The 24,935-nt window shown below is 38.0% G+C and overlaps 1 protein-coding gene across 2 annotated transcripts in view; it reads left to right on the forward strand.

Moving 5' to 3' along the window:
* Positions 1–1,477: 1,477 nt before the first annotated feature.
* The window catches only part of EMC2 (ER membrane protein complex subunit 2), a 41,202-nt gene continuing 17,744 nt past the window's right edge, over positions 1,478–24,935 (forward strand). Inside the window, exons 1-5 of one of the 2 annotated variants that reach the window (XM_080580704.1) lie at positions 1,478–1,638; positions 7,394–7,507; positions 10,670–10,734; positions 14,536–14,621; positions 17,339–17,396. In XM_080580704.1, the coding sequence (XP_080436830.1) occupies positions 1,551–1,638; positions 7,394–7,507; positions 10,670–10,734; positions 14,536–14,621; positions 17,339–17,396 (411 nt within the window). In that variant the 5' untranslated portion in view covers positions 1,478–1,550. The remainder of the gene's footprint in view (positions 1,639–7,393; positions 7,508–10,669; positions 10,735–14,535; positions 14,622–17,338; positions 17,397–24,935) is intronic. The other variant, XM_080580703.1, reaches the window with a different exon arrangement.

The raw sequence follows: 24,935 nt of genomic DNA on the forward strand, positions 1-24,935 counted from the left end.
AAGAATATTAAAGAACACCTCTGAGGGAAGAAAAATCAGGTATATGCAGTCTTTCTAGACGATCATTTGAATTCTAGTTTCTAGTTTAGATTTTTCAGCTGTCAAAGACATTACACATAATTACACTGTAGCTGGTGTTAGGAATTAGTAGTTTACTGTAGTTCAAAGTAAGTAACATAATAAATACAGAAACACTTTTTTTTTTTTTTTTTTTCCGGATAGTAGGGCACATTTACTGATCTAATCAGGAGCTAGGGATGGATTTTATCATGGAGTCTGATGCCTTTCCTAGAAGAGCTCTGGTCAGAGCTGAAAGTGAATGAGAAACAAGTAAGTTTCTAGTGATACTTTCTGAAATAAATAAATAAATAAATCCTTTGACATACCTGAGGTTAAAACATTTTTGAACATCCTTTTAGTTTATATTGCTCTGGAAGTGGAGTTACATTTATTTCTTATGCCGTGCTGAAATCAAGAGCTTACATTACTGCAAAGACCTCCATCCACATAGTCTGTGGCCTGCACAAGTTACGGAGCTGAAGGATAGAGAGGGACAGAGGTGGCCTGATGCAGCACATCACAGCCCGTGGGTCACCGGCAGACCTCTGTCTGCAACTTATCTCAGGACTCCTCTGAGTCAGCACCTGAAATTTGTCATCTGGGTGGTTTATAAAACAGCAAGTGGTTTGAGGAATGAACAGAAACCCACCATTCATTGTCTTCTCCAAAACCAGCCCTGGGAGCATGAAACGAACTAGTAGTTAATAAGCTTAAAGCACACAAAAGCGGGTGCCTCCTCCTGCAGCATGTGTTTAAATTGTAAAGCTTTGTGCCACCTGAACCGGATGTTGAAAGCATCTACAGATTAAAAAATGAGGCAAATTTATTTACAGACAGTAATGGCATCTGATTCAGGATGTCCCAGGCTAACATTTGCTGAGACCAGGGGAGCACTGCTTTACAGTTGCCCTGTCCTGTAATTTTCCTTAGCATCAGCTTTGGACATTGCAGGAAACAAGATACTGGACTGGGTGGGCTTTCGATCTAGCTCAGTATGGCTTTGTGTTTGAGCTTGCTGGACAGTAGGATTGGTGACATCTGGGGCTGACCCATGGATTTTGGTGCCCTGATGAAGAGGCCTCGATGAGCTGGTCACTCCATTTGCCAGGCGGGCCTGCATGGAAGCTGTGCTAACAGCGGCCAGGGATACCAGAGCTGTTCGCCGTGTTTCTGTGAGACACAGCGGCTCTGCTGGCGCCTGGCAGCTCCTGAGGACACAGGGGGACACAGGGCCTTGGGGGGACACACGGCCAAATGGCGGACAGGAAGAAAAAAAGATAAACACCAAAACCACGAGAGGCCAAGCGCCCTCTTTTTATTAATTCTCTTCCCAGAACGGCTCTTCTGGGGATCGCCCTACAGCCTCCTGCCGACCCTTGGTGCGAGCAGAAATCCCCCAGCGCCGTCCCTCAGGCGGGGTCCCGCCGGCGGCCGCCCCCTCGCCCCGCCCGGCCTCGCCCCGCCGCGGGCGGCCGCCGCCATCGCCGCCAATGAGGGCCGGGGCCGTCACGGCGCCGCGTCACGGGGCGGCCGCCAAGATGGCGAAGGTCTCGGAGATGTACGACGTGACCTGGGAAGGTACCGCCGCGAACCGGGAGCCGGGGGCGGGCGGCTCGGGAGGCCGGGGCGGCTCTGGCAGGGGGCGTTGTGGCCGGAGGAGGATCTCGGCATCCCTCGGGGGGCCGGCTTGGAGCACGGCAGCACCGGGGGGGAGCCGCGGGGGGCCGGGGTGTCCCCGCGGGGCGTGCTGGCCCCGGTGGCCGGGCACGCCGGAGGGGGTCGCGGGGCCCCCCTGTGCTTGAAGGACCCCCTGGTCCCCTGGGGGGCATCGCTGCTGTTTCCCCCTCGTGCACCTGCAAGAAAATAAACAACAACTGAACCGGGTCAGCAGTTTGTGTCAGTTCGCTTTTCTTATTTTTTGAGCTCTAACCAAATTTAATTACTCGTTCAGGTTTGTGTTTAAGCTCTGCTGGCCCAGGGCGCTGCAGATCACAACAGGATACCAGTCAGGCTGTTGGTGGTGCCACCAGAGGCACCTGGATCCAGGCCCTGCTGGCTGGTGCCACTGTCTCTTCCCACGACGTGTTCCTCACCTCTCATGTTATTCAAAAATTCTATAAACACCAGCTAAACTTTATTTCCCTACCATATTTTAAGCTATGCTTCATGGCCATTATCAGTTTGGTAAGAGCAGTTCAGAAAAACTTAATTTTGTTCCTGGTCATCAAGCTACACACGGGCTTCTTTTGGTGCATTGTCCTAAGCTCCCCTACAAGGAGCTGCAGCTCTGAACCATTGCAACTGCTGCTCAGGTTGTTCTCCTTCCAAGGTTCCTGGTGGACGTGACCGCTGTTGGCCAGAAACTGATTTTTTTTCTCAATTGCTCTGCCCTTGTTTGTGCGAGGGGGAAGCCGGTGGTTCAATTTGAAAGAAAAGGCTTCTCTGTTTCTTCCATTGCCCTAAACCTGTTGCGATAAAGTATGTCAATACTTGATCAATTTGCTGTTGTACCTGTGGTCAACCCTTTTTCTTTTAGTTAAAGCCTCAGAAGTGGTAAATTAGTTTAAGTCAGGGTTTAGGATGAAACGGCAAGAGCCTTTAAATCTAAGAAACCCACTATTGGCTTGAATGCCTGAAATTTATCTCATATTTTGCTAGATCTTGAAGATGAACATCAAGTTTTTGAAAAGCCTGCTTCACAGATTTTTATAGCTCTGCTATCCATTTGATCATAATGATTTTTTTATGGCAGTAGTTATTATGGTTTACCTTAAATTGTGAGTGGCTCATCTCATAAACAGCACATGTTCAAATGCAAGTCCATATAGCACTGGAGCCCATTAGTCTCCCATCAGGAAAAAGTTAATCCTTCTATACAGTTTTGTCCATAAAGGAATAACCTTTAGTTAAGTAGTCCAATGAGTTGCAAATATTATATGGTAGAGAAGATAATGCATTGTTAGGGAGAAGCAGTGTGATCTTTTTTGTTTGTTTGTTTATTGTCAATCTATGAAAAACTAATTGAGCAACTGGGGGAAAAAAGTTAATAATTCTCAGCATAGATTATTGGTTGGGTTGGTTTTGTAGAGTGGGGAAAGAGGAGGAACATGGGATGTATTTTAGCAGATGTCAGTAGCCAGCACCTTTTTCTAGAAGACTGCAAAGTAAAACAAAAGGGAATTTGAAATGTTTGGTTTTCAGGTCAAATTGCATTAATCTCAGAAAATATTTTGTCTGGTATAGAAAAGAGATGCTTAAGGATGAAAAAGAGGGCTTCCTTGCCAGCGTGCATGGTGGTTTGTTTGTAGCTAGTTTTCTCTTTGATGCTCACTTGCATTACCTTGATGTCCTTAGGCTAGTTAGCACTTTGGAAAAAGATGGCTTGCCAGTTCTTTTATGTGTCTTGTGAGAAGGTAATAACAGTTGTGAAGCTCAACTGAAATAGAGACTCGTGGGGAGGCCACTGCATGGGAAGGAAAATTGTGTGGAGTATTACTAGCTTTATTGTTAGGATTTCCCAAAAGTTGCTCTGAAAACAGCTTGTGAAAATAACTTTTTCCGTTTTTCCTTTGCCTGAATATAAACTGTTTCAAGTATAAAATCAGATGTTTATATTTTTTCCTCTCATTTTTAAAGTGTCAGTGATTGGGAAGAGAAGTAGGATGTTTTGCGGACCAGTAATGTGCACTGGCTGTACACATGTTCTCTGTAATTAGCCTTGCCTTGTTTTGGCTGAGGGTATTACAGAGTCAACGTGGCTTTAATGTAAAGGTCACAGAATCACAGAATGGCCGAGGTTGGAAGGGACCTCTGAAGATCATCTGGTCCAACTCCCCTGCCAAGCAGGATCACCTAGAGCACATTGCACAGGATGGCATCCAGGCGGGCTTTGGATATCTCCAGAGGAGTCTTCCAAGTCAGACTGCAGGTCAGGTGTAGGATGCTCAAAAGGCTTGACCTTGAAGACCTGTGTTGGTACAAGGGTCTACGTCTGTTTCAGAAGCACATGTTTGAGTCACCATCCCTGGAAGTCTTTAAAAGATGTTTAGATTTAGAGCTTAGTGATATAGTTTAGCGGAGGACTTGTTAGTGTTAGGTCAGAGGCTGGACTAGGTGATCTTGGAGGTCTCTTCCGACCTAGATGATTCTGTGAAATGGTGGTGTTTTTTTCCTCTTTCTTACTTGATTTTGCATCTCTTAACAAGTGAACAAATTCTTGCAACAGGCTGCACAAAGACTCTTCTCAGAGAAGGCTTTCTCTCTCCTCCATGTGTATTTCAACAGATCCCCAGTACAAAGAGGTTTTTCATTCATGGGATGATCCCGGTAGTGTTGTGACGTAGTCGCTAAGTAAGAATCCGAACAAAGTGCTTGATTTTGCAACCAGGTTTATGGTTGGTATTTATCTGAAAAGTGTCCTTCATATATTATAAGTCCTTAAACAGGATGGCTTTAATTACATGTTGCTCAGAGATGAAACAGGGATTACGGGGTTAGAGAAGAAGAATGAATGTGAGGCATGTGAATTACATTGTGTACCTTGCTTCATTTTTCACTTGTGTTCTTTGTGGCAAAGTTGGGTGTTCAACAGTGATTAAATTGTACTTTAGGTAAGTGCAGTGTGGGCCTGCATCATATATATTTTACAGCTTATTTATTTGAGGCTGAAGTAATAGCTTTTTTTTTTTTTTGGTCATTGTTGCTAATTATCCCATGGAAAATGGCATTATCGTTCCTGTCTCCTTTTTATGTACAGGAATTAGAAACTCCATGGAGTGGCAGAGAGCCAAGAACTGCAGGCCTGGCAGAGCAGCCTGATGCTGTAGGTTAGCTTGTCAGTGCTAACTGGTGATGTGCAGCCTTCTGTAAGCCCTCTTAAGCCAGATACAGTTTGGTGGAGACCGTTCATAAATATTCAACATGATTTCAGTAACACAGTAAAGATGAATTTGACCCATGAGTGGAAGTTTTCAGAAAAATACACCTTTGTAAAGTTGTTTTAGAAGCTGGTTTTGTAGCACAGAAGTTCTTTCTGGAGACCCTGAGGTGCTCTCAGGGCAGCTCTTGTTGCAGTCAGTCCATCATTCTTCACCGAATACCAAAAACAAGAGGCGGGGGCGGAAAGACAGCTGGTTTATGCTTTAAACTACATTTCTTTTAATATAAATTAGAAACAAGCTAAAAGAGTATTTTGCAATCTTTTGAGTAGTTCTTCTGGTGACTGTTGCTTGAGTATGGAAGACCAGGTCTTCCATACTGAGGATTTAAAACCTTTGGTCCAACTAAACAAAGTATGAGTCCTTATAGAAGGATTATTTAGTATCTGGCCAAATTAACTGACACCTTAACAGAAACAAAAATAAAATAATGGTTACTTCGTTTGGCTTCCTGCATGCACGTTTTTAGGGAACAACAGATTTCATAGCAAGTGTGCTTCTTCCTTTGAACTTAAAATGTTTTGGTTCATATAGGCAGAGCTTGCTGACTTAGAGAGAGCCTAAACCAGGTTCATTAGTTGCTCAAGACCAACCCACATACATGACGGAGGAGTAATTGTAATTAAAGCTAGACATTTCTTAATCCCAGAGTGCTATTGTCCAACCCTGTATTACGTACCGTGTGTACATTTGCCTCCAAGACTGAAATTATTATTGCCTGACTCTTTTGATAGCTTTTGTATTAAAAAATTGACAACATTCTAAAAAGTCCTGATAAGTTTTATTATAGTTTTTAGTATTTTCTTCTACCTTTAATTTAGAATTCAATACTTCTAAAACTAATGAGCCTTTTGATGGATTCACATGAATGAGAACATCTAGTTTTACTTCATTTTTTCAGTCATCATCTGATATATTATGCTCTTTTTTTTTCCATTGTGGTAAATTCAGTAACTGGTTGAGGAATGGTAGATGTACATTCTGTTAGTACATAATTTAGACACTATTCCATTTGGAACTGCACTGGAATGGAGGCATTGATAATTTCCAAGTACATGTGTAGTTAGGAATCAGATGGCTTATTTGCTTTTATGCGTGTAGCTTGTCAGGTTTTGTGACTGTTCGTGTTCTCTCACATTCTTGCTGTCTAACTTTGAATTTCCAGGGACCATCATGTGTCTAGAACAGTTTAACTTTGCTCATGCATATGAAACGTAACCCTGTGGTGGTTTTGGTCAAGTTTCAAAACACAAAAAGTAGCACAATAACAGTGTTATGAGTGATCCGAGATGACTTCAGGTAGATGGAAGAAAAGTCAGTGCTGAATTTTTGGCTGTCAGTTATGTTAACTGTGTGTTTTGAAGTGCAAGAAAAGCTGTCAGTGTTTAGATCTACCATTGTGTTTGTTTTTCCAGCTGTTGTAAAGTTAAATAAAATACTGGCAGTGGTTTTCGTGGTACCTTCCTAGGAGTAAAACCACTACTTAATAGCAAAAACTGTTTTCCTTGAGTGCCCCCAAAATGTGTTCTTGTGTATGGGACACATACGTGCATAGAAGTGTAAATACGTGCACAAAGTCATTCTTAGCAATTTTCTGATCCAAAAGATGAATAAAACCTAGGCTGGGTGGTGCTCTGTGGATGACCTTGAGTATGTCTGTGGACTCGGAGATCCAGTTCATAGTTAACGTACTCTTGGAACTGGAAGCAAACAAAAACCCTAAAGCTACAGGAAACTGCCTTTATCTTATCTAGATGAGCAATGAGAGTTTTCACCTCTGAGCACTTCCCTGGCATAGAAATACTTTGTTTCCACGTCTGTCTTGCAGCTCCCATTGGTACGAGCGTGCAGATTCTTTGGAATAGAATTTTATAACATTTTTCCTACGCTGATAAAAATGAGCAGTGATTGAGTTCTCATCGTTTTTCTCATTCTTTCTTCAAGTGAAAGTATATGGAGCAGAAGTGCAATTTTGGTTATGGTGTGTAAATGTAAGTGTAATACTACTTGGAAGAAAACTCCTGAAGCTTGTGTTTCCTAACACTGAGTAACGTCCATTAAATTGTATTATTTATTGGATAACCAGGTGTCAGTTTTGTGTGTGTGTTTGTATTTTTTTCTAGTGCATATTTTATTAACTAAATAGCCTGCAAACTTAGAAGTTGAATTGATTATTTATATTACAGCATAAGCAAGGTTTGAGGTACATTTCCAGAGGTCTAGTACATCTACCTGTTCTCTAGTAGTTTTCTTCTAATAGTGGAAGTCACTTTTTTAGACCTATTGCTCTCTAAACCATTCTTCATATGCATATTTTCAAGAAATAAATTTCAAATTCCATTACTACCTGGAAATTGCAATATTTTCTTCTGATTTCTTTTCCTCTTTACCCTCAGATATGCGTGATAAAATGAGAAAATGGAGGGAAGAAAACTACCGAAACAGTGAACAGATAGTAGATGTTGGAGAAGAGTTAATTAATGAATATGCCTCTAAGCTTGGAGATGACAGTAAGGAAACATTATTTTTTACAGCATCCATTGCTTTTGGATTTTATGCACTTGTCTGCTTTTGTTTTTCTCTTTCAGACTCTGTATTATACCTCTGTGTTGCCTTTGTGTATCTGCTGGTGTTGGTAAAATATATATTAACTTTTTATTATATCAGGTTGCCAAAATTCCCAGATTTTATTTGTTTCCCAAATATGGGGTGCAGTGAAAACAGATGGAAAAATTACCTGCTAGAACAATTAGTTTGCTATACTATTAGTTAGTTCATTATGTGAAGTAATGTAATTCTTCTATGTAGCTGTCATTTGACTGATTTTCTGTTCTTCAACAGCACAGCAAACATCTGAAAGGATAATTTTATAACAGAGAAAGCTATTCCTTAATCAAGTCACACAAACTGCAGAAATTAATACTAAGGCCATTTTTATTATATCATTATGTTTGTGATTTTATAGTTGAAGATTAACTCTGCATTTTCACTATGCATGCAATTATTATTTTCACATTATTTTAACTGCGTTATACTAACTTCATAGACAGGAGGAGACAGAAACTTGGCATGTGATGTTTCGTACTGCAAAAGAATTGTTTGGAAACATGTCACAACCGTACAATAGCACTCTGTACTATAAGCATAATGTAAAACAAAGTATAACAAAGTGTCACACAGGCAGGTTTTTATTTTAATGCTCATTCTTTTTTCTTCATTTTCCCTTCTTTATAGTTCAGATAATTTTATATAGACTTTCTTTTAATACGTTTCTATTTTAGTTCTTGAATTTTTCTTAATTGCTGTTGTATAGTGGATTTTTGCAGCCACAATAATACAATGTATTCACTAATATAAGTGATAGTATTCTAATAACTTTGTTCAGCTTTAGTAAGTTAACTTTAGTTTTGGATACCTAACTGCATGCAGTGTTCCAGAATTCACATAGTTACTTCAGAAAAACATTTTGCTTCATTAATTTATTAAGTGAGGCGTTTTTTGGTGTTGGCTTTGTGGTTCTACAGGTAGGATTACTTTCATGTCAGTACTTTGCTCTGGTTCTGCCATGCAGAACCTCTGGGCAGTAATTCTGTTGTGAAGCTCTTTCACTTCTCAGGAACTTAGCCACGGCCAATGTTATACGCTTTAAATAAAAATATGTGGATAATCTACCCAAAGAATCAATCACGTGTTGTATATATCATGTAAAAGACTGCATAGCAGTGAAGCATGAAGTGCATTTGGAGGTTCAGTACCTGAAGACAATGTTCTGTGCTTGTCTTACACTGTAACTGTGAGGAATGCACTTGCTGGTAGGCGGCAGGATGGGCTTAATACAGTCACCTGCAGAAGAATTGTCATCATGTCCCTCTGCTATAGAAAAAAAATGAAAACTAACTTTGGTTTTACTTTCTCATTACAATGTTGTTAATAATTTATGAGAATTGTAGTTTATTGAGGGGTTATTGAGGATTTTGGTATTCCTCTCAGATCTTACCAGTGCCCTTCTGAAACACTGTCCTAAGTAACACAAGCAAAGTCACTACTTGTCATTCCTTTCTTGTCAGTGTTGAATATGACCTTTTCATGATGTACGTGTCTTGTTGTTTCATAAACCTGACATTCAGGATTCATTAGATTAACTAGCTGCAGTATTTCTAAGTTTCTTAACAAATGCATATAAGTATCTGAAAGTTATTTACATAATTGGGTTGCTTTTTTTTAAAAAAAAGTACTGTCAGAATAGCAACTTTGTGCAGTTTAAAAAACAAAACAGCAGCAGCAACAAGACCTACAGCTCACATAGCATTCTTTATTGGATAGCTATGAAAGGTGAATGAGTTATATGTGATGGATGTCTTGTTGCTTAAAGTATTCTCAAAAAAAACCCTGGATATTACTGTGCTTAATTCCAGAATGCATACAGAAGGCAAAATAGTAGATGCGGTGGGGTAGATTTATTTCAATATCATTGTAACTTGCGTCCTCAGGCAGAAGGCATCCAATGTAATTGGAAAAGAAAAAAAAATATTTTATCATTACTGAAGAGTTTTAAAAATAAAAATAGCTAAATGAATATTGAGCCTAAAGGGCGAGGGTTTTATTATTCACTTTATAATTTTCGTGAAAAGTAGGGATTCACATGGACAATCAGTAGACCAAAGTTACAGAGCTAGATTTCAAAGTAGAAGAGTAAAACCCTTGGCTTTGTATTAATTTTTATTAAGCTTAAGTAATAAAGTTTTAATACACATTAGAAAAACACATACCTACCCCTGAAATGGTTATTTAAACTTCTTACTACAAATGTTCTTCTGTGAAATATTTGACATTGACATGTATTAGGGATAGAGTATCAAAGCAGAGGTTTGCTCTAATGAGGAGAGCTGTTCATAAGCTATAAATGTACTCTTGTATTTTGATTTTTTTTAACACAAAATTTAAATCCTGTATATATGTTACCTGTATTTTGTCTGTATGTATGTATTTTTACATTCATGAAAAAATTATATACGTTATATAGTAAAAAGAGAATATATGTCTTACAGATAGTTCCATTGAGGAAGAAAGGTTACAGGCAACTTAATGCAGTCAGTACTTGTAGCACCTGTGTTACATATTTCCTTCTGCCATAGCATGACTTTTCTATCGCTTCTGTAGCTGTATTGTTAAGTTCTATACATTCAAGAACTCAGTAGGCCTAGAACAGAACTAATATAATCTGTCATTGATTTAGAGACATTTTTCAACTCCAGAAAGAAGACAGTATTTATAGGACTTTTGGCAGTTAAGAAAAAATTGTTTTCATTCTAGACTGAAATGGCTATTCTCCAGGTCTGATCAGAGAGCATGTCCTAATGGGGATCTGTTTAAAAGATTGCAGCTATAATGTTAGGAATAGCAGAGGATTAGAGCTTTTGCCTTTCAAGATGTCAAAAGGTACTTTATGTTACTGAAAGCAATAAAACTGCTTAAATGCATTTTTAATTAATTCCAGCAGTTTCTTTAAATGTCCCTGTTTCAGTAGTGATCCACAGGAGTAGTAGGGGAAAAATAAACAGACAGAATTCGTTAACCTTATTTATACTGTAGGTGTTTCCCATAACCTTAAAAAACAAAAACTACAAAACACAACAACAATTATCTAAATTTCATATCTCTTTTGTGTCCAGTTTGGATAATATATGAACAGGTGATGATTGCTGCCCTGGACTGCAGTCGAGATGATTTGGCATTGGTAAGTTTTCCAGTTGACTTTTCTCCCAAACCTTAAGTTTTTTTCCTGGGTATTTCTTCCAGGTAGCTCTTTGGACAGTTATAGGATATTCTGAACTTCACAGCTTGGACTTGTAGAGTATCAATAAACAGACTGCTGGGAAGAAACCACCTCCACCCACCTTCTATAATGCGTGACTTTTGTTTAGACAGATCGTGTCTCTTCCAATAGCCATGAAAATATTTACAGCTACTCTGGCATGGGCTACATGTCAAGAATAATACCGAAGTTGCCATATTGTACAGAGTGTGTTTGTTTATTAAAAACCTCTCCAATTATATTGTTTCTTTAATGTTTTGAGGTAAAATGCCCTGTCGCACACATCAAATTATATGTCATGCTGGCTATCCTTGCTGACAAAGTCATTGCCTTATTGGAGCAAGCCCAGCAGATGGCCACCAAGATGAATAAGGAGCTGGACTTCATAATGTATACAGGAAGGCCGAGAGATATGTGTTTAAGTCCTTAGAAGGTGAAGAGGAGATCTTACTGTGATCTTCAAATCTCTGACTGCATATATAATATGTAGTGGAAAGTTATAAAGAAAGCAGAGACAGACTTGTAGAGGTGCATCAGCGGACAACTGCGATAGACATACGCAGCAACAGAGGAAATTCCAATTTCCAGCATCAGGAAAAAAGCTTGTGACAATGAGGATGGTGAACACTTCAGGACACATGGCACAGAGAAGCAGTATTATTTCCTTCTTTGGAGATGCTCAGAAATGTTGTGATATGGCCTGAACCACCTTCTGGCTCTGTCACGAGTGGGGATTTAGCACAGGTGACCTCCAAAGGCCCTTTCTAATTCAAATTATTCAGTGGTTTTAATATAAATATTGGTAATGGGTATTTGGTTTTAGTAATTTTGTATGCAAATTTATTTGAATTATACAAGTAGCAATTCAGATAAAATGAGCTTGCTTAGAACTCTTAACTAATGAAAAATTACACCACCATCACTACCACCACCCCAAAAAAAAAATACCACGACCTTAGCTGCTCCTTTAAAGGAAGGAACTGAAAAAGGCAAAAAAAAAAAATGCTTTGCAGTCAAATTTTAATAATTTTTTCATACGTCCTTCACAAATGACTGAGAAAAAATCATGGGCTTGTCTTGTGCCCTGAAAGCCAACAACATTGAGCTCATTCAAAGTAAAAAGAAAGATATTTTCAGAAGTTCAGGTCCTTCCTGGGAATTACTCTTCTAGTGCCTTATTCTCCCTCAGACAGCAAGACACCACATGAAGTCTTTGAGCTTCATGTGGTGTCATTTGGGTGAAATTTAATGGCCTGTGATATACAAGGGGTCAGACTAGAGGATGTAACTGGGAGAAGGACAATTTGAAAGTAGGCAGAACTAGACAAGTTGATCTCATTTTTCATATGTGTATGGTAAAATGGAGTACACTGGAAAACACAGCACAACTCATTGAACTTGTTGTGAACCCACTGAACTTCCCTTTCTTTTGTGTCCCAAAAGAAAACATTTGTAGTATATAACTGTCTGTTTAAACAAAAACAAACAGACTTACTGTTTAAATAAATGTGTTTCTGTGTTCTGATTTATATCTAAAACAGTTTTAGTCTTTATTTTCAGGGTCTTTTTAGGAAGACTTTCATGAAATTGTTGAGGCAGCCAGTGTTGAAAGATCGGTTTTGAAACATTATTTGTTTTTACTCACCCTGGAAGGGATTTTGAATTTCAGTTTCTATGCCCTCTAAGGTATATTGCTCAAGATCAGGGAGTGCAGCATTTTATATGCAGCTCAGAAAGGAAGTTAAAAGCTTAGAGGGAAACTGAGATACTTTTTCTTTTTTTCTTTGATAGATTTATAATAAGTAGTTAATTCAAGCAAGTCAACATCATATGCGGCTTTCTGCTGCAGCTGTTGCCCCACTGTAGACAAGCAGCTTTGGAACTTCTGTTTTTTAGAAAAAGCTTTTGACAGCTGTGATGAGTTTTGCTTAGGGGAACGGGTCTCATCTGCTCCAAATGAGGAGGCTGAGATGGATTTCACAAAGTTATTTATCTGGCCTTTTTTTTTTTTCTTCTTTTTATGACTTGTCCTCTTTGTCATGCACATGATGACAATGTATAATGCATGCAGCTACTGCAATTACCTGGTTCTTTTTTAAGCATGTGTTTTAGGGAAATTACTTACTGCTGGCAGACACCTGCACTAGCAGTGTTTTACATGCTGAAGTTCAGGTTTATATTTCTTTACTTTTGTCAGACTTTTAAAGTTAAAAACCTATGTGACTGAAAAAAATCAGGGAGAAAATTAACTGCTAGTTAAAGTTTCACATATAAATTAGATTTGCCATTGTAACTGCTGGGTTTCTGAGAGAAACTGAAAAGTAGTCAGTTAACATAGTGCAGAACCAGTCCTCTCTGTAAGAATTGATAATCTCTTATTAAAAAATGCAGTATTTCAAAAATAGATATTATCATAAATGATTATGGTTTAAATGATTACAGGTTAAATTTCAAAAGACGACATTCAGCGCTTCTGAGTTCAGAACAATCTGAAGGTAGACCTAATGTAATTTATTCAGATAGAGGGCTTTTTTTTTGCTTTCAAAAGTATTGCAGCAAGTTTTTTTGAGATTGTCTCACAGCTTTTCATGTCTCATTATTGCTTCTGATGCCTTTCTTAATCTACACGAGTTTATTTTGGCCTTGTGACTTCTGTATTTAGTTGGATAGTGATGCTGTAGTCAGTTCTAATATGAACAGTTCTAGTTTCACAGTGCTCCTGCTACTTCATCAGCTTTTCTTATGCTGTTGATGTCTTTCTTCTAGGTGCAAGTCTATCTGCCGATTGTGGGGCACAATCTGCTAATTTTTACCAATTTGCTTGACTGTCCATATTTTTTCCTTTAACCAGTGGATGTGATGATGGAACAGATTATGTGGATAGGCCCTAGCCAGAACCTTAGATCTCAGGAACAGGTTTATAAGCTCAGTTGCATAAATTAAATGCTATTGAAAAGAAGGGTTGTGTGTGAAGCTTTTTATGTAATTCAAACCACTGGTCTTTTGAAGTGCTTGGGGTCTATTGTCTTTTACCAAAGAGTAATGAGTCACCTACAAACTTTGCACTGCTATCTAGCCACAGTTGTAATATGGTTAGAGTCAGTTTGCTCTGGGGAAGTTGTGACTCAGTCCCTCTACCAAACATCTTATTTTTTTTTATCCAGGCCAGGTGTCTCATTGATTTCAGGAGGTAGAAGTTATGCCTCCTCTGCCAGTGGGCTCAGTTCAAGCCAGTGACAAACATTTTCTTTGGATTTCAAAGTTTTATTTAAAAAATAAACACAGAGCATAGTATTAGCATAGTTTATTCTGAGTTACCCTTTTATTAAAGAATTATCGCATGAGCTCTTACCATTTTTTTTCTTTCTTTTTTTTTTTTTCAATTTCTTGTGTTAATATGAGGCAACTAAGTAGACTGCAGTGTTTAATAGTATATGAACAGTTTTAGTAGAAGAGTTTAATTTTCTGGGCAAATGACTATTTCCAGGAAGCCTTGATGACTTAACAAACTGTATGGAAAATATTTCTTAGAATTAGTCTTCTTACAGACAAAGTTTCAGTTACTGAACTTCTCTTTATCAATTATTTTTTATTATTTTAAAAATTGATATTTGCTTTTAATCATTGCAGGCTGTTGAATTCATCAGTCAAGGACTTATTTCCTTTCCTGCTTCGGTGTAGATAACTATGTTCACAATAGTATTTTTGATTTTATTTGTACAGTTTTGTCTTCAGGAACTAAGGAGGCAGTTTCCTGGGAGCCACAGAGTTAAGCGATTAACTGGAATGAGATTTGAAGCTATGGAAAGGTAAAACCTGGATTAAAAAAAATGTAATTTCTGTATGGAAAGGTGCATGCTATTTCTTAAAAAGGAATTCAGGCATAATAAGCACATGGCAAAGCAATACTGTCCATTTTCTTTAAAGAAAATAATGGTGTGCACGATCATATTATGTTCAGACATTTTTATTGCATTTTTGCTTGTACTACACAATGTTACATTTTTGCAATCTTTCATCAGATTTCATAGATTAAAAAGATCTATTACTTGACAGTTTAAGCTATTATACACTAAAACACTAGGCATTTTTTTGGCAAGGCCTGTGAGGTGTACATTTCATCTTACAGGTTTGGAGCAGCATGTGAAAATGAGTGACAGCTCTTTTATTTTTATTTATTTATTTATTTATTTATTTATTTGCTTCGTTGTACTACCAATTACTGCAAAATAGAGGTTTTGTTGTTTGTTTATTTTCTGAGTGTGAATAAATCCAGTGGAATTTAATAAGAATTAAATCTATAGACTTCTTCATAGAAACAATTCAAAAAAAACACCTCCACCAAACCTGGAATAGAATGGCAGAAACTTAAAGTTAGAGTGACCTTTTTGAAATATCCTATAGAATGGTTATAACATACAAAATTTAATAGGAATTTCTACGAACAGCTGAGAACTTAGTTTTCCGAGAGGAATGACGTCCAGGCTTGAGGTTGACCACTTTTGTCTGCCTTCCTCCTTTGATTATTTCCTTAATACCAACATGTTGTTCTCAGGACCTTGTTTTGGGTTTTGCAGAGTGTGGCCAAAAGTATGAGCAAGAGTCTTAGCTTCCTGTGCCTTTGAACTCCAGCAAATCTATTCCATGCCACATTCTGCATACAGAATTAATGAGATTTTGAGCTTTTGGCCCATCTTGGTATGAGGGAATTGGAATTTAAAAGTAAACTCCTAAATGCTTTATTATAATTTATTTATTTAGCAGATGTTTCTTGCAAAATGAACTTTGAAAATGTAGTTTGATATGAGCCACTAGTGAAGGTCCATTGCTTGGAACAAAAAGAGAGGATAACTGGGCTCCACTGCCATAGGAGCAGTGTTGGTGCAACTAAATGTTCCACATTTCATACTCTCTACACATCTTCCTGAAGAATGTCCATTAAAACTTAGCTTTCTTTCTGCCTACAAGGGGGATGGCTGGACCAGATGATCTTGGAGGTCTTTTCCATTAATGGAAACGGTCTTTTCCAGGTCTTTTCCTTAATGATTCTGTTTCTATGAATACAGTGAGAGATTGGCAGCACAGTTTCCCCCATTCCCAAAACCTCTCCAAAAGTGCAAAAGATAATAATTATGTTCAGGCTTAGGTGACTATGTTGAAGACATTACTGAGTGAGAGTAGGTCTTTGTAAGAGATGATAGCTGCAAAACACCGTGTGTTGTTTCAGCTGTGAAGTGGGATTGAGCTGCAATTTTCCAAAAGTGCATGTGAAAATTCTTGACAGAATGTTGCTGTCAGTTTAGGTCCTCGAGACTGGACTATCAGGGCAGCAGAGGTATTAACGAAAGTCGAGGTTTCATCTCCACGGGTTTTCTCTAGAACTCGGAGGAGAAAGAAGGGCTTTAGCTCTAGGTTGTCTCATACGGGAACCCATTTGTAGGTATTCTGACCTGTGCCCTGGAGAGGCCTGCCTGTCCCCAGGGACTGCAAGGGAAGCCTAGGGAGGCCTAGGCAGTAGTGATCGTGCACTCCTCATTAAATTCTGAGTGACTCCAGGAGTTGTTAAGATCCTTCCTTCCTCAGCAGAAAGAAGAGATAGGAAGGAACAATCTTGTAGACGTTGATCGAGAGAGTACCATTCTGGAACTTGACTGGAATTGACTGGGTTAAGCTGGGATTATGGCCGTTTTGTTCAGCCTTGTAAACTACATTGGATGCAATAGCAGCTAATGGGAAACAAGAATATAACATTTTACAGGATTTGCCTCTAAGTTGTTCTACACCTTATGGTAACTGGACTGGAGAAGTATTGTTGTGCAGTGCCCAGTACTGTACTCATAGCTGGCTGTGCAAACTGCGGCAGTGCTCAGGAAATGGTGTGAGTACGAGTACGTAAATGAGTGCACGAGGTGAGGAGGGGATGTGTAGCAAAATCAGCAGTACCTCTGAAAAACTGCTTGTCAAACTACTTGTCTACATGAAGGGATGAAGTATGCCCTAGTTACGTGGTGATAGAGCAATAGCTGTATAGTCAAATGTGTTTTGAATTGAATTGTTTCATTTGTCCAGATTGAGTTCTGTACAGGGCTAGCTAAACAAGCAAATTAAAGCTTAGATTTTTAAAATCATGACAGAAAAGACTTGTATGAAGTTTTAAATTATAATAATGAGGTGACAAATCATTATTTTGGATGGCCTTTGAAGTTTTGGGGTTTCTGCTTCTTGGGAAAGGAGAAGGAGAGAGTTGGGATGTGGTGTTTGGACCTGTTGGGTACAGAAGAAGAGAACAGATGAGAGAGTAAGACAACTTTGGTGTAGAACCTGTAAGCTGTTGCTGAAACAGTATTCCATGAATGAATTGCCATTTATTTTGTTTTTAACTTGGTGACATAAAATATTGCAGTTCATATTCAGCACTCACTCAAGAGAAATTCTGCATGATTATAATTTGCATAAATATAGGATAGTCAGAAAGTCAAAGAGTTCTGTCTTAACAGAAATAAATGTGAATGGTTTCTTTGAACAGGTATGATGATGCCATACAGTTATATGATCGAATTTTACAAGAAGATTCAACTAATACAGTAAGTTCAAGAGATTTTTCTGAACTGCAGTGGTTTGTTTGATAACATTTTGATGATGGTCTCACTGTGGAGATGAGTTTGCATGTATTACTGTATTTGTTTCCTTTAGTTTCCTAGTGTAATAACCTTGTATGTTATGTTTGTTAGAACAAATGAGATTCTCTTCAAGAAGTGAAGGTATGATTTAATCTTTTCTTTAACACTGAATTTAGAAGACACAAGGTTATAACTGTTAACCTTTCCAGCAAGCTTAATAGGACTTATATTGGGCCTTTCAGCTTTTCCATTTTCCCTGAATATTTAGTATTTAAAGGACCAATATAGTCCACCATGTGTCCTCTGTCTTCCTAAAGCTTAATCTTACTCGAAGATTAAGTACGAATGCACTCAGGTAGTGCTTGAATACTAGAGTTGTTTTGATTTATTACCTGGAACGCTTCATTAGCTTTTGAAACAAAACGCCATAAAGCTGGCCAGCTGTATAAAGCAAAATCTGAGGCAGACTACGCTTTTTTTAAGGATTTTTTGAGTACTGGTTGTGTAAGCCACCTTGAGTTATTACATGCAAAAATAAAAGTCTAACTTGTAGCTGTGTATTTAAACAACTTATTTTTTGTCTGTTTTTGGTTTTCCCAGCAAGGATAAAATTAGAAATATGAAGAAAATACAGAGTTCCGTAATTTTTGTATCATATGGTGCAATGTCAGTTAACAATTATTACTATTCATTGTCCATTTGAGGCATATGTTCGTCTGTGTTACTTGGTCTTGAGGAACTGGACCTGTGACTTCTATGTAAATATAATAATTTAGCTATTGTCGATGCTTTGGCAGTCTCGTGTAAACCTTCACTGGTGCTTTTTGAACCTCAGCATTTCTGCACTTGGTTTATTTGATGAGGTCTGTTATTAAGGAATAGAAACATGTAACTGGGGTAGCTAAGGTATGCCAGAATTGGATATAAAGCGTCAGAACTTCTATGAAGTAAACCATTTAAAGTAAATAAATAAATATATTTTAAGAAAACACATCTTGAAATGTTAATACCAAGTTGAACACTCAGACAGCAGTCGTAGATTAAAGTCTTTGTCTTTGAGCAGTGATTTAGCCATTTTTGGTGTGCAGATAAAATGAACTATTGCAGCTCTTCACTCTTACTTTTTCTTTCCCTAAAGCAGTTTTTCTTGAACTTTGCTTTGGAAGACAAATATAGGTGATCTGCAGTTGTTCTTTGAAAGTCTGTAGTGTTTTTGAGTAGAAGTTTGAGCACAAGCTGTGTAGTTGACTGCTGTTAATTTTGACATGTTTTAGAAGTGTATGACCAAAGGCTTTCAGAGACGCTAAGTCTTCAAAGTTTTGTTAAAATAAGATGGAAACCATCTACACAAGAATAGATCACTTAGGTGCACATTTTATGACCTTCTGCTGAAGCCACTGGAAAATGGAGCACCATATTACAATGACATCCATAGACCACAGAACTTTGAAGGGTGCATTTTTGGCACTTTTACTTTTCACCTGACTCAACATGGCTAATGTTATCTGAGTAAGTGGCTTGTAGGATATTTTTATAAAACAAAATAATATATTTAAATAAGTAACATGCCTGATTTGGATTTCCTCCATAAGAAAATCATAAAGACCCATAAAACAGTTGCATCATTTATTAGATTTCTGAAAATCTTAGACCAGAAGCAAAGAGTGTTGAAGTCAGTGCAAAAGTTCCTTGCTATATAACTGTAGGATATGTTGGCTTAGTCTTGCATGTCAAAAGTGAAAATTAAGTAGAAAGTTTTGATAAATTGACATGAGTAGATTTCTTTGTGTCTTTTACCTGTTAATTATTTCCATGCACACATATGGCTGCTGTAGGAAAATAAGTATTTCAAGATTTTAAAAAAGAAGCTGTTGCTCAGTTTGTCTTGGCAGTCACCTTACTGTATAGCAATTTCTTCTGGTGTGCTGACACATGGAGTTGCTTATATATATTAAACATTTTGGCAAGTGCTGTGAGTGAAACATAGACATTTGTTCACACGAATCGTGTAAAAATCATACTTACCATCAACTGACAATTTCAACTACAGAGTAGAATGGTAAAAGCTTTTTCAGAAAATCTTTTATTTTAAACACTTAGCAGGCTTTTCTGTTACGTTAAGTGAACCTTGAACTCCAATTATATAATGGATGCTTACGCTTTCAGATCAGGTTTTGTTGTATGAAACTCTGAAATTAAGAGTAATTATTCTATTTCGTTTCTCAGGATAGAATTGTAAGTAGCCTTTGTTTTTAAAAGATGGTCATCTCTCCGTGTTTTACCTCACTCAAGGCTTACTTGCTGAAAAAGATGACTCATTTGACAATAGAGCAATGTTAATGCTGTCATTTCAGAGATCACATTTCATTCATCAAAACTTGTAGGCATTGAGTAACAGTCTGTCCCTTCTAAAGAGATTAACATTCGTGAATGAAACGTGACTTTGTGAAAACCACAAGTTGCGTGCATTTTAATACAGTAGGAATGGCAACCTTTTCCTTTCCTGTCCATTTGCGTTGAAATGCAAGCATATTCAAGCTGTAGCTGTTTTTAAGGCTGCATAACATTTTCCATTTTAGGTCCTTTTTTATTAATTAAAATTTAATTTAGTATCCAATTGAAAATCTTTATACTGATGCCAAACAGTGACTGAGTTGTTTGTAGACAAACATACTTAGCCTGTTTCTCAGAACAAAATAAGGGCAGCATTGTTTTTTAGCAGAAAGGAAGGACTTCTGTTTGTTTGTTTTTGCTGATAATTTATTTCATTGAGAAGACCTCATCCTGCTTTGGAGTAAAACGTTGGATACCAACAGGAAAAGAGCACTTGGTAGAATGCGACTTGTATTATACTATGAAAAAACACCCAAATTGGCTTAGTTACAGGCATTTGAAAGTCTTCATTTCATGTACTCAGTAGAGACTGATGGAATTTTTATTAAATACATCTTCTAAAAATCCCAATTGTATTGAGCATGATCTATCCCAGGCTACGGAAACTAAGCAGGACTTCTAGAAGTTGTTCCTCATGGCTGTAGCACTGTGGGAAAGGGGCAGAAAGTAGGGAGAAGGAGCGAGGCTCCTTTCTTTCCCGAGTTGGACCCCAGCAGTGAGTAGGAGAAGGAAAAAACATTCGGAAGGAACTGAATAAAAAGTGAGGAAAGCAGAATTGTGAGGGCTAAAGAGAGAGGGACAGGTTAGGTGGTTAGTTCAGAAGAGAGGTCAGGTCAGATGTAGGGGAACAGATGGCTTGAAGGGTGGGTAGGAGATAAGAACAGATTTGTATTGGCATTTGTGTCTTGGACTACCTCTTCCCCCTTTTTTTTTTTTAAATAAAAATCACATTTTGCCTTGAGGCAGCATATTTTCTGCTGTCAATAAACAGCTTTGAGACCTACTTGTGCAAGTTGTCTTTATTCCCTATAGTACCTGGTGTATATTAGTTCTGTCAGTAACTGTTTTAGCTCTAATCATGAAGCCATATACCATTTGAATGTTGCAAGTAACAAAACTTGCAGTTCTGCAGGATGGAATATCTGTTATTTCACTAAAGAGAACACAGGTATAGTATACGTCATACCTCCTGAAGATAATCTGCACACCCTTGAAATGACCAGTAGTCTTTTGAAGTGTGTAGTGAAGTTGAGCTGTATTGGTTAAGAAAATAAAGGCTAAAATTTGATATGATTTCATAATACGAAATTTAAAGCCAGATTCAATCTCTAGGTGTTTTTAATTTGCAACTTCATTTTCACAATGTTCTCAATATCTTTATTAGTGTTATGGATACTACAGTAGCATTTGTGTTCTGGATAAATTGCTTTTGTAAAATTTGATAGGAAATTTGCTTGGAATTGATATATTCGTATTTTCTAACTGATGCTTAAGTCGTAATTTCTTGGGATGAGGCTCTTACAGAAGAAGTAGTGTCTTGAGCATTTTTTTTCCTCTCATTTGTCCTACAGCATCCATGTGAGATGAAACAGTACTGTCATTTTACATGTGGAGAGCAGATGAAAGCACAGCTCTGCAAAATTTTTTAGGGCTCAGTTTCAAAGTAGACAGCTCTCCGATTTTGCCGTTAATTTCAATTCTGTAATGGATATTAAATGAGTAATTTTAAAACTATGTGTATATGTCTGTATCAGATTAAGTTGAATGCCTTTTTGCATTACTTTACCCTGGCAAAGATTTCTCCTTTTGGGGAGCAATTTAAATGAAGACCCATCTATTTGTAACTAAATAGCTAAATATTCTTGTGAACTGGGCTCTTCTCGATATGGCCTGTCCAGGAGTTCAAAGAAGGCTGATAAGAAATGAAATTGAGTTCATATGTCCAAGAATGGGGCTGGTGTCTAAACTGCTCCACTGTCATCCTCGTACAGCTGCAGTTTGTCCCGATTCTTCAACTCAACCATCAAGAAGATTGCAGAGCACTTAGTCAGCAAAAGGGGAAAGTGAGATAAGACAGAGTTCTGTCTTCTAATCCACGGAAAATCTGAAGTCTTTATTGGTGTAATTCTTCTGCTGTTTCTCTAGAGACACTTTTTCAGCTAAGCTTTTAATACAATGAGACACTGTATATGCTTGCTTAGCTTAGGGCATGTGAATAATCTCATTAACTTCATGGGTCTAGTAATTGTGTTTCACTGAACGAAGAATTAAAAATGGAATTTTCAGAACATGATAGTGAACTACTTTAAGAACCCAGAAACACCGTGGCTTCACCCAGAACAGCTCTGTTTTTAGGAATGAACACAAGTGAGTGCATAGAGTCATATGAATTAACACTTCTCTATACTATTTTGAGATTATTTTTCCAGTCAAGCCATCTAGAGATGGGAATCCAGACACTAGAAACAAAAGAGTCAAGTTTTAGGAACGTATATCGTGTAAATAAACAGGAATTATATATCATTAAATCTGAGCTTGTTCTTTCTACCATTTTCTACCCTTGCATGTTACTACTACCTAGTACCTTGACTTGATAGGGCAAGGGGGAATCGTTTCAAACTAAAAGAGGGGAGATTAGATTAGATGTTAGGAGGGAATTCTTCACTCAGAGGGTGGTGAGGCACTGGCACAGGCTGCCCAGAGAAGCTGTGGATGCCCCATCCCTGGAGGTGCTCAAGGCCAGGCTGGATGGGGCCTTGGGCAGCCTGGTCCGGTGGGAGGTGTCCCTGCCCGTGGCAGGAGGTTGGAACTGGGTGGTATTTAAGGTCCCTTCCAACCCAAGCTGTTCAATGATTCTGTAATGTAGGTAACTTACTTGTTTTCCAGTTCCTTTATCAAACAAGATGAGGATAACGAGCACTGTTTGGTCACTGTCTATCTATTTATCATCTGAATAGTGATAATTCTTTTCAACTCCAGCAGTAGCCATACATTCATTTTGAACAGACAGAGACCTCTCTGAAGCTCTTGCAGATTTGTACATTGATCTACTAGAGTCTTTTAAGTTTCAAAAAAGTAAAGTTGCTTACCAAATGAAATCCCTACTAATAAAAGAAATTTGTGAAGCGATGTGAATGTTTCATTAAATACGTTGCTAGCCCTTCCAGGAAAGATTCCACTAGTCCTACGCTTAGGTTTGTATGGTGGTAGGTTTAAGGGGGATTGACAAAGAAAGTTTGGCACTGTGCCTGACACAGGATGGAGTTAGTGAGAGGTATGAAGAGCTGCAGCTGCTTCTTCGGATAGTCCCCAAGGAGATCTGGTGATTAAGCAGGGGTGCACTATATGGATCCTGAAGAAATGTGTTCATCTGCTGACACTTCTGACACACATCATCGACCTTTGTGAGACTTACTTTGCTTCTTGATGAATCATATCAACGAAGTGAGATAGCAGCAGGGTATCTTCTAGCATTTTTCCTATGTTTTACTTTTGTGGTTGTAGCATTTTTTTTAATGTTGGTGGGGATTTTGTCCCTTGAAATTAAGTATCTGAAAACAGAAGAAGGACTATACTGAAATTGTGCCAAATGTGCATTTAGCTTGTCCTGTTCTGACAGTGACCAATAGCAGATACTGGAAGAAGTGTATAAGAACAGGGCAGTCATGCAGTGTACTCTAGTCTGCCCTGCCAGTTTCTATTAATCTTCATGTTATGGTTTTCCTGTGCCAGAATTGGTAACGGTATATTTTATAGCTCTTCATTGCATTGATTTTTTTTTTGAGATGCTTTTTGAACTTGTATAAATTCGTAATAATTATGGTGTCTACAATATCACTCAATGATGAAGCCTCATCATTTAGTCATGGATTGGGCACATCTTCAATTTTTTTTTTTAACCTTCAACCTAACAATTTCATTTAATACCCCTAATTTTTCCGTTATGGTAAACAGTTGTTTAGTTGTTTTCTGTTCACTTCATTCGTTCTTTATGATTTTATGGATCTTTTGCATGTTTCTTCCCTCTAAGCTGAGGGAAGAGAAAGTCCTAACCTGTGTAGCAGTTCTTGTTGCCATTTTGTACCCTGAACCCCTGCTGCTGTTCCCAGCATCCTTTCTGATTTTTGTTCTGTATTTAGATGAGGAAGGAGAGCACAGATCTGCAGTTAGTATTCAAAAAGCAAGATCATTATGGAATTGTGCAATGACAAAAATGATACTACTGATGTGTTCTGCTCTGTAGTCTTTTCTGATAATTCCAGCATCACTGTTGAGGGGGGTTTGGGCAAATTATTTTGTTTGTTTATTTATGACCTGTTCTGAACATTGAACTGACGTTTTATAGAGCTGTTTACTGCAACTTTTCTGACTGTCCAAATACAGAGAACTTCTCTGCGTACGTTAAATTAATATTGTTTTACCCTGTATATATCCCTTTAAGTGACTTAAATTTCAAGGGCCGTTTTTTCACACTGGCATTCTCTGTTGTGAATGTTTTTCTTTGCAGTTGACTTTTATACTTGAATAACTCATTATGATCAATTAACTTGAGCATATCTCTGTTAATTCCCTTGTTAGATCACTTATGACAATGCTAAGCAATAACTTTTAGTACAGGTAACTCTGGGATTCTCAGTGAAGAGAACTGACTAGTAGACAATCTTTTTCTGTTTTATATAGTCTAGTTGTTTATTTATCCACACAAAGACCTTTCCTTCTTATCCTGTGGCACTTTAGTTTCCTCCAGAGCTTCCAGCGAGAGATCTTTTTGAAATTCTTTTTGAAGTCAAAGTTGACTTTTAAATGGATCTTTATTAATCCAGACCATTGGTGACTCTCTCAAAGACCTCCAGTAGATCTGGGAAGCCTTACTTTTGTTTGCCTTAACTGCTCACTCTTCTTTGATATATAACACTTTTCATGTTTTTCAATTCCAGGCATGAGTTTTTAGCCTTTATAGCGTCCACCAATTTTCTGTCTGCTGGTGGCAGACATGGGTTTATTGGATTCCTCTCTGGAACCCTGTAAAAAATTGTGTTGACCATTGCTACTTACGCTCGACGTTATCCCTAAAGTAGCGGTTTCAAGTCAGTAGCTCTGTGCCTGCAT

The sequence above is a fragment of the Anser brachyrhynchus genome, assembly GCF_964034855.1.
Source record: "Anser brachyrhynchus genome assembly, chromosome: 2".
In the NCBI taxonomy this organism is placed as follows: Eukaryota; Metazoa; Chordata; class Aves; order Anseriformes; family Anatidae; genus Anser; species Anser brachyrhynchus.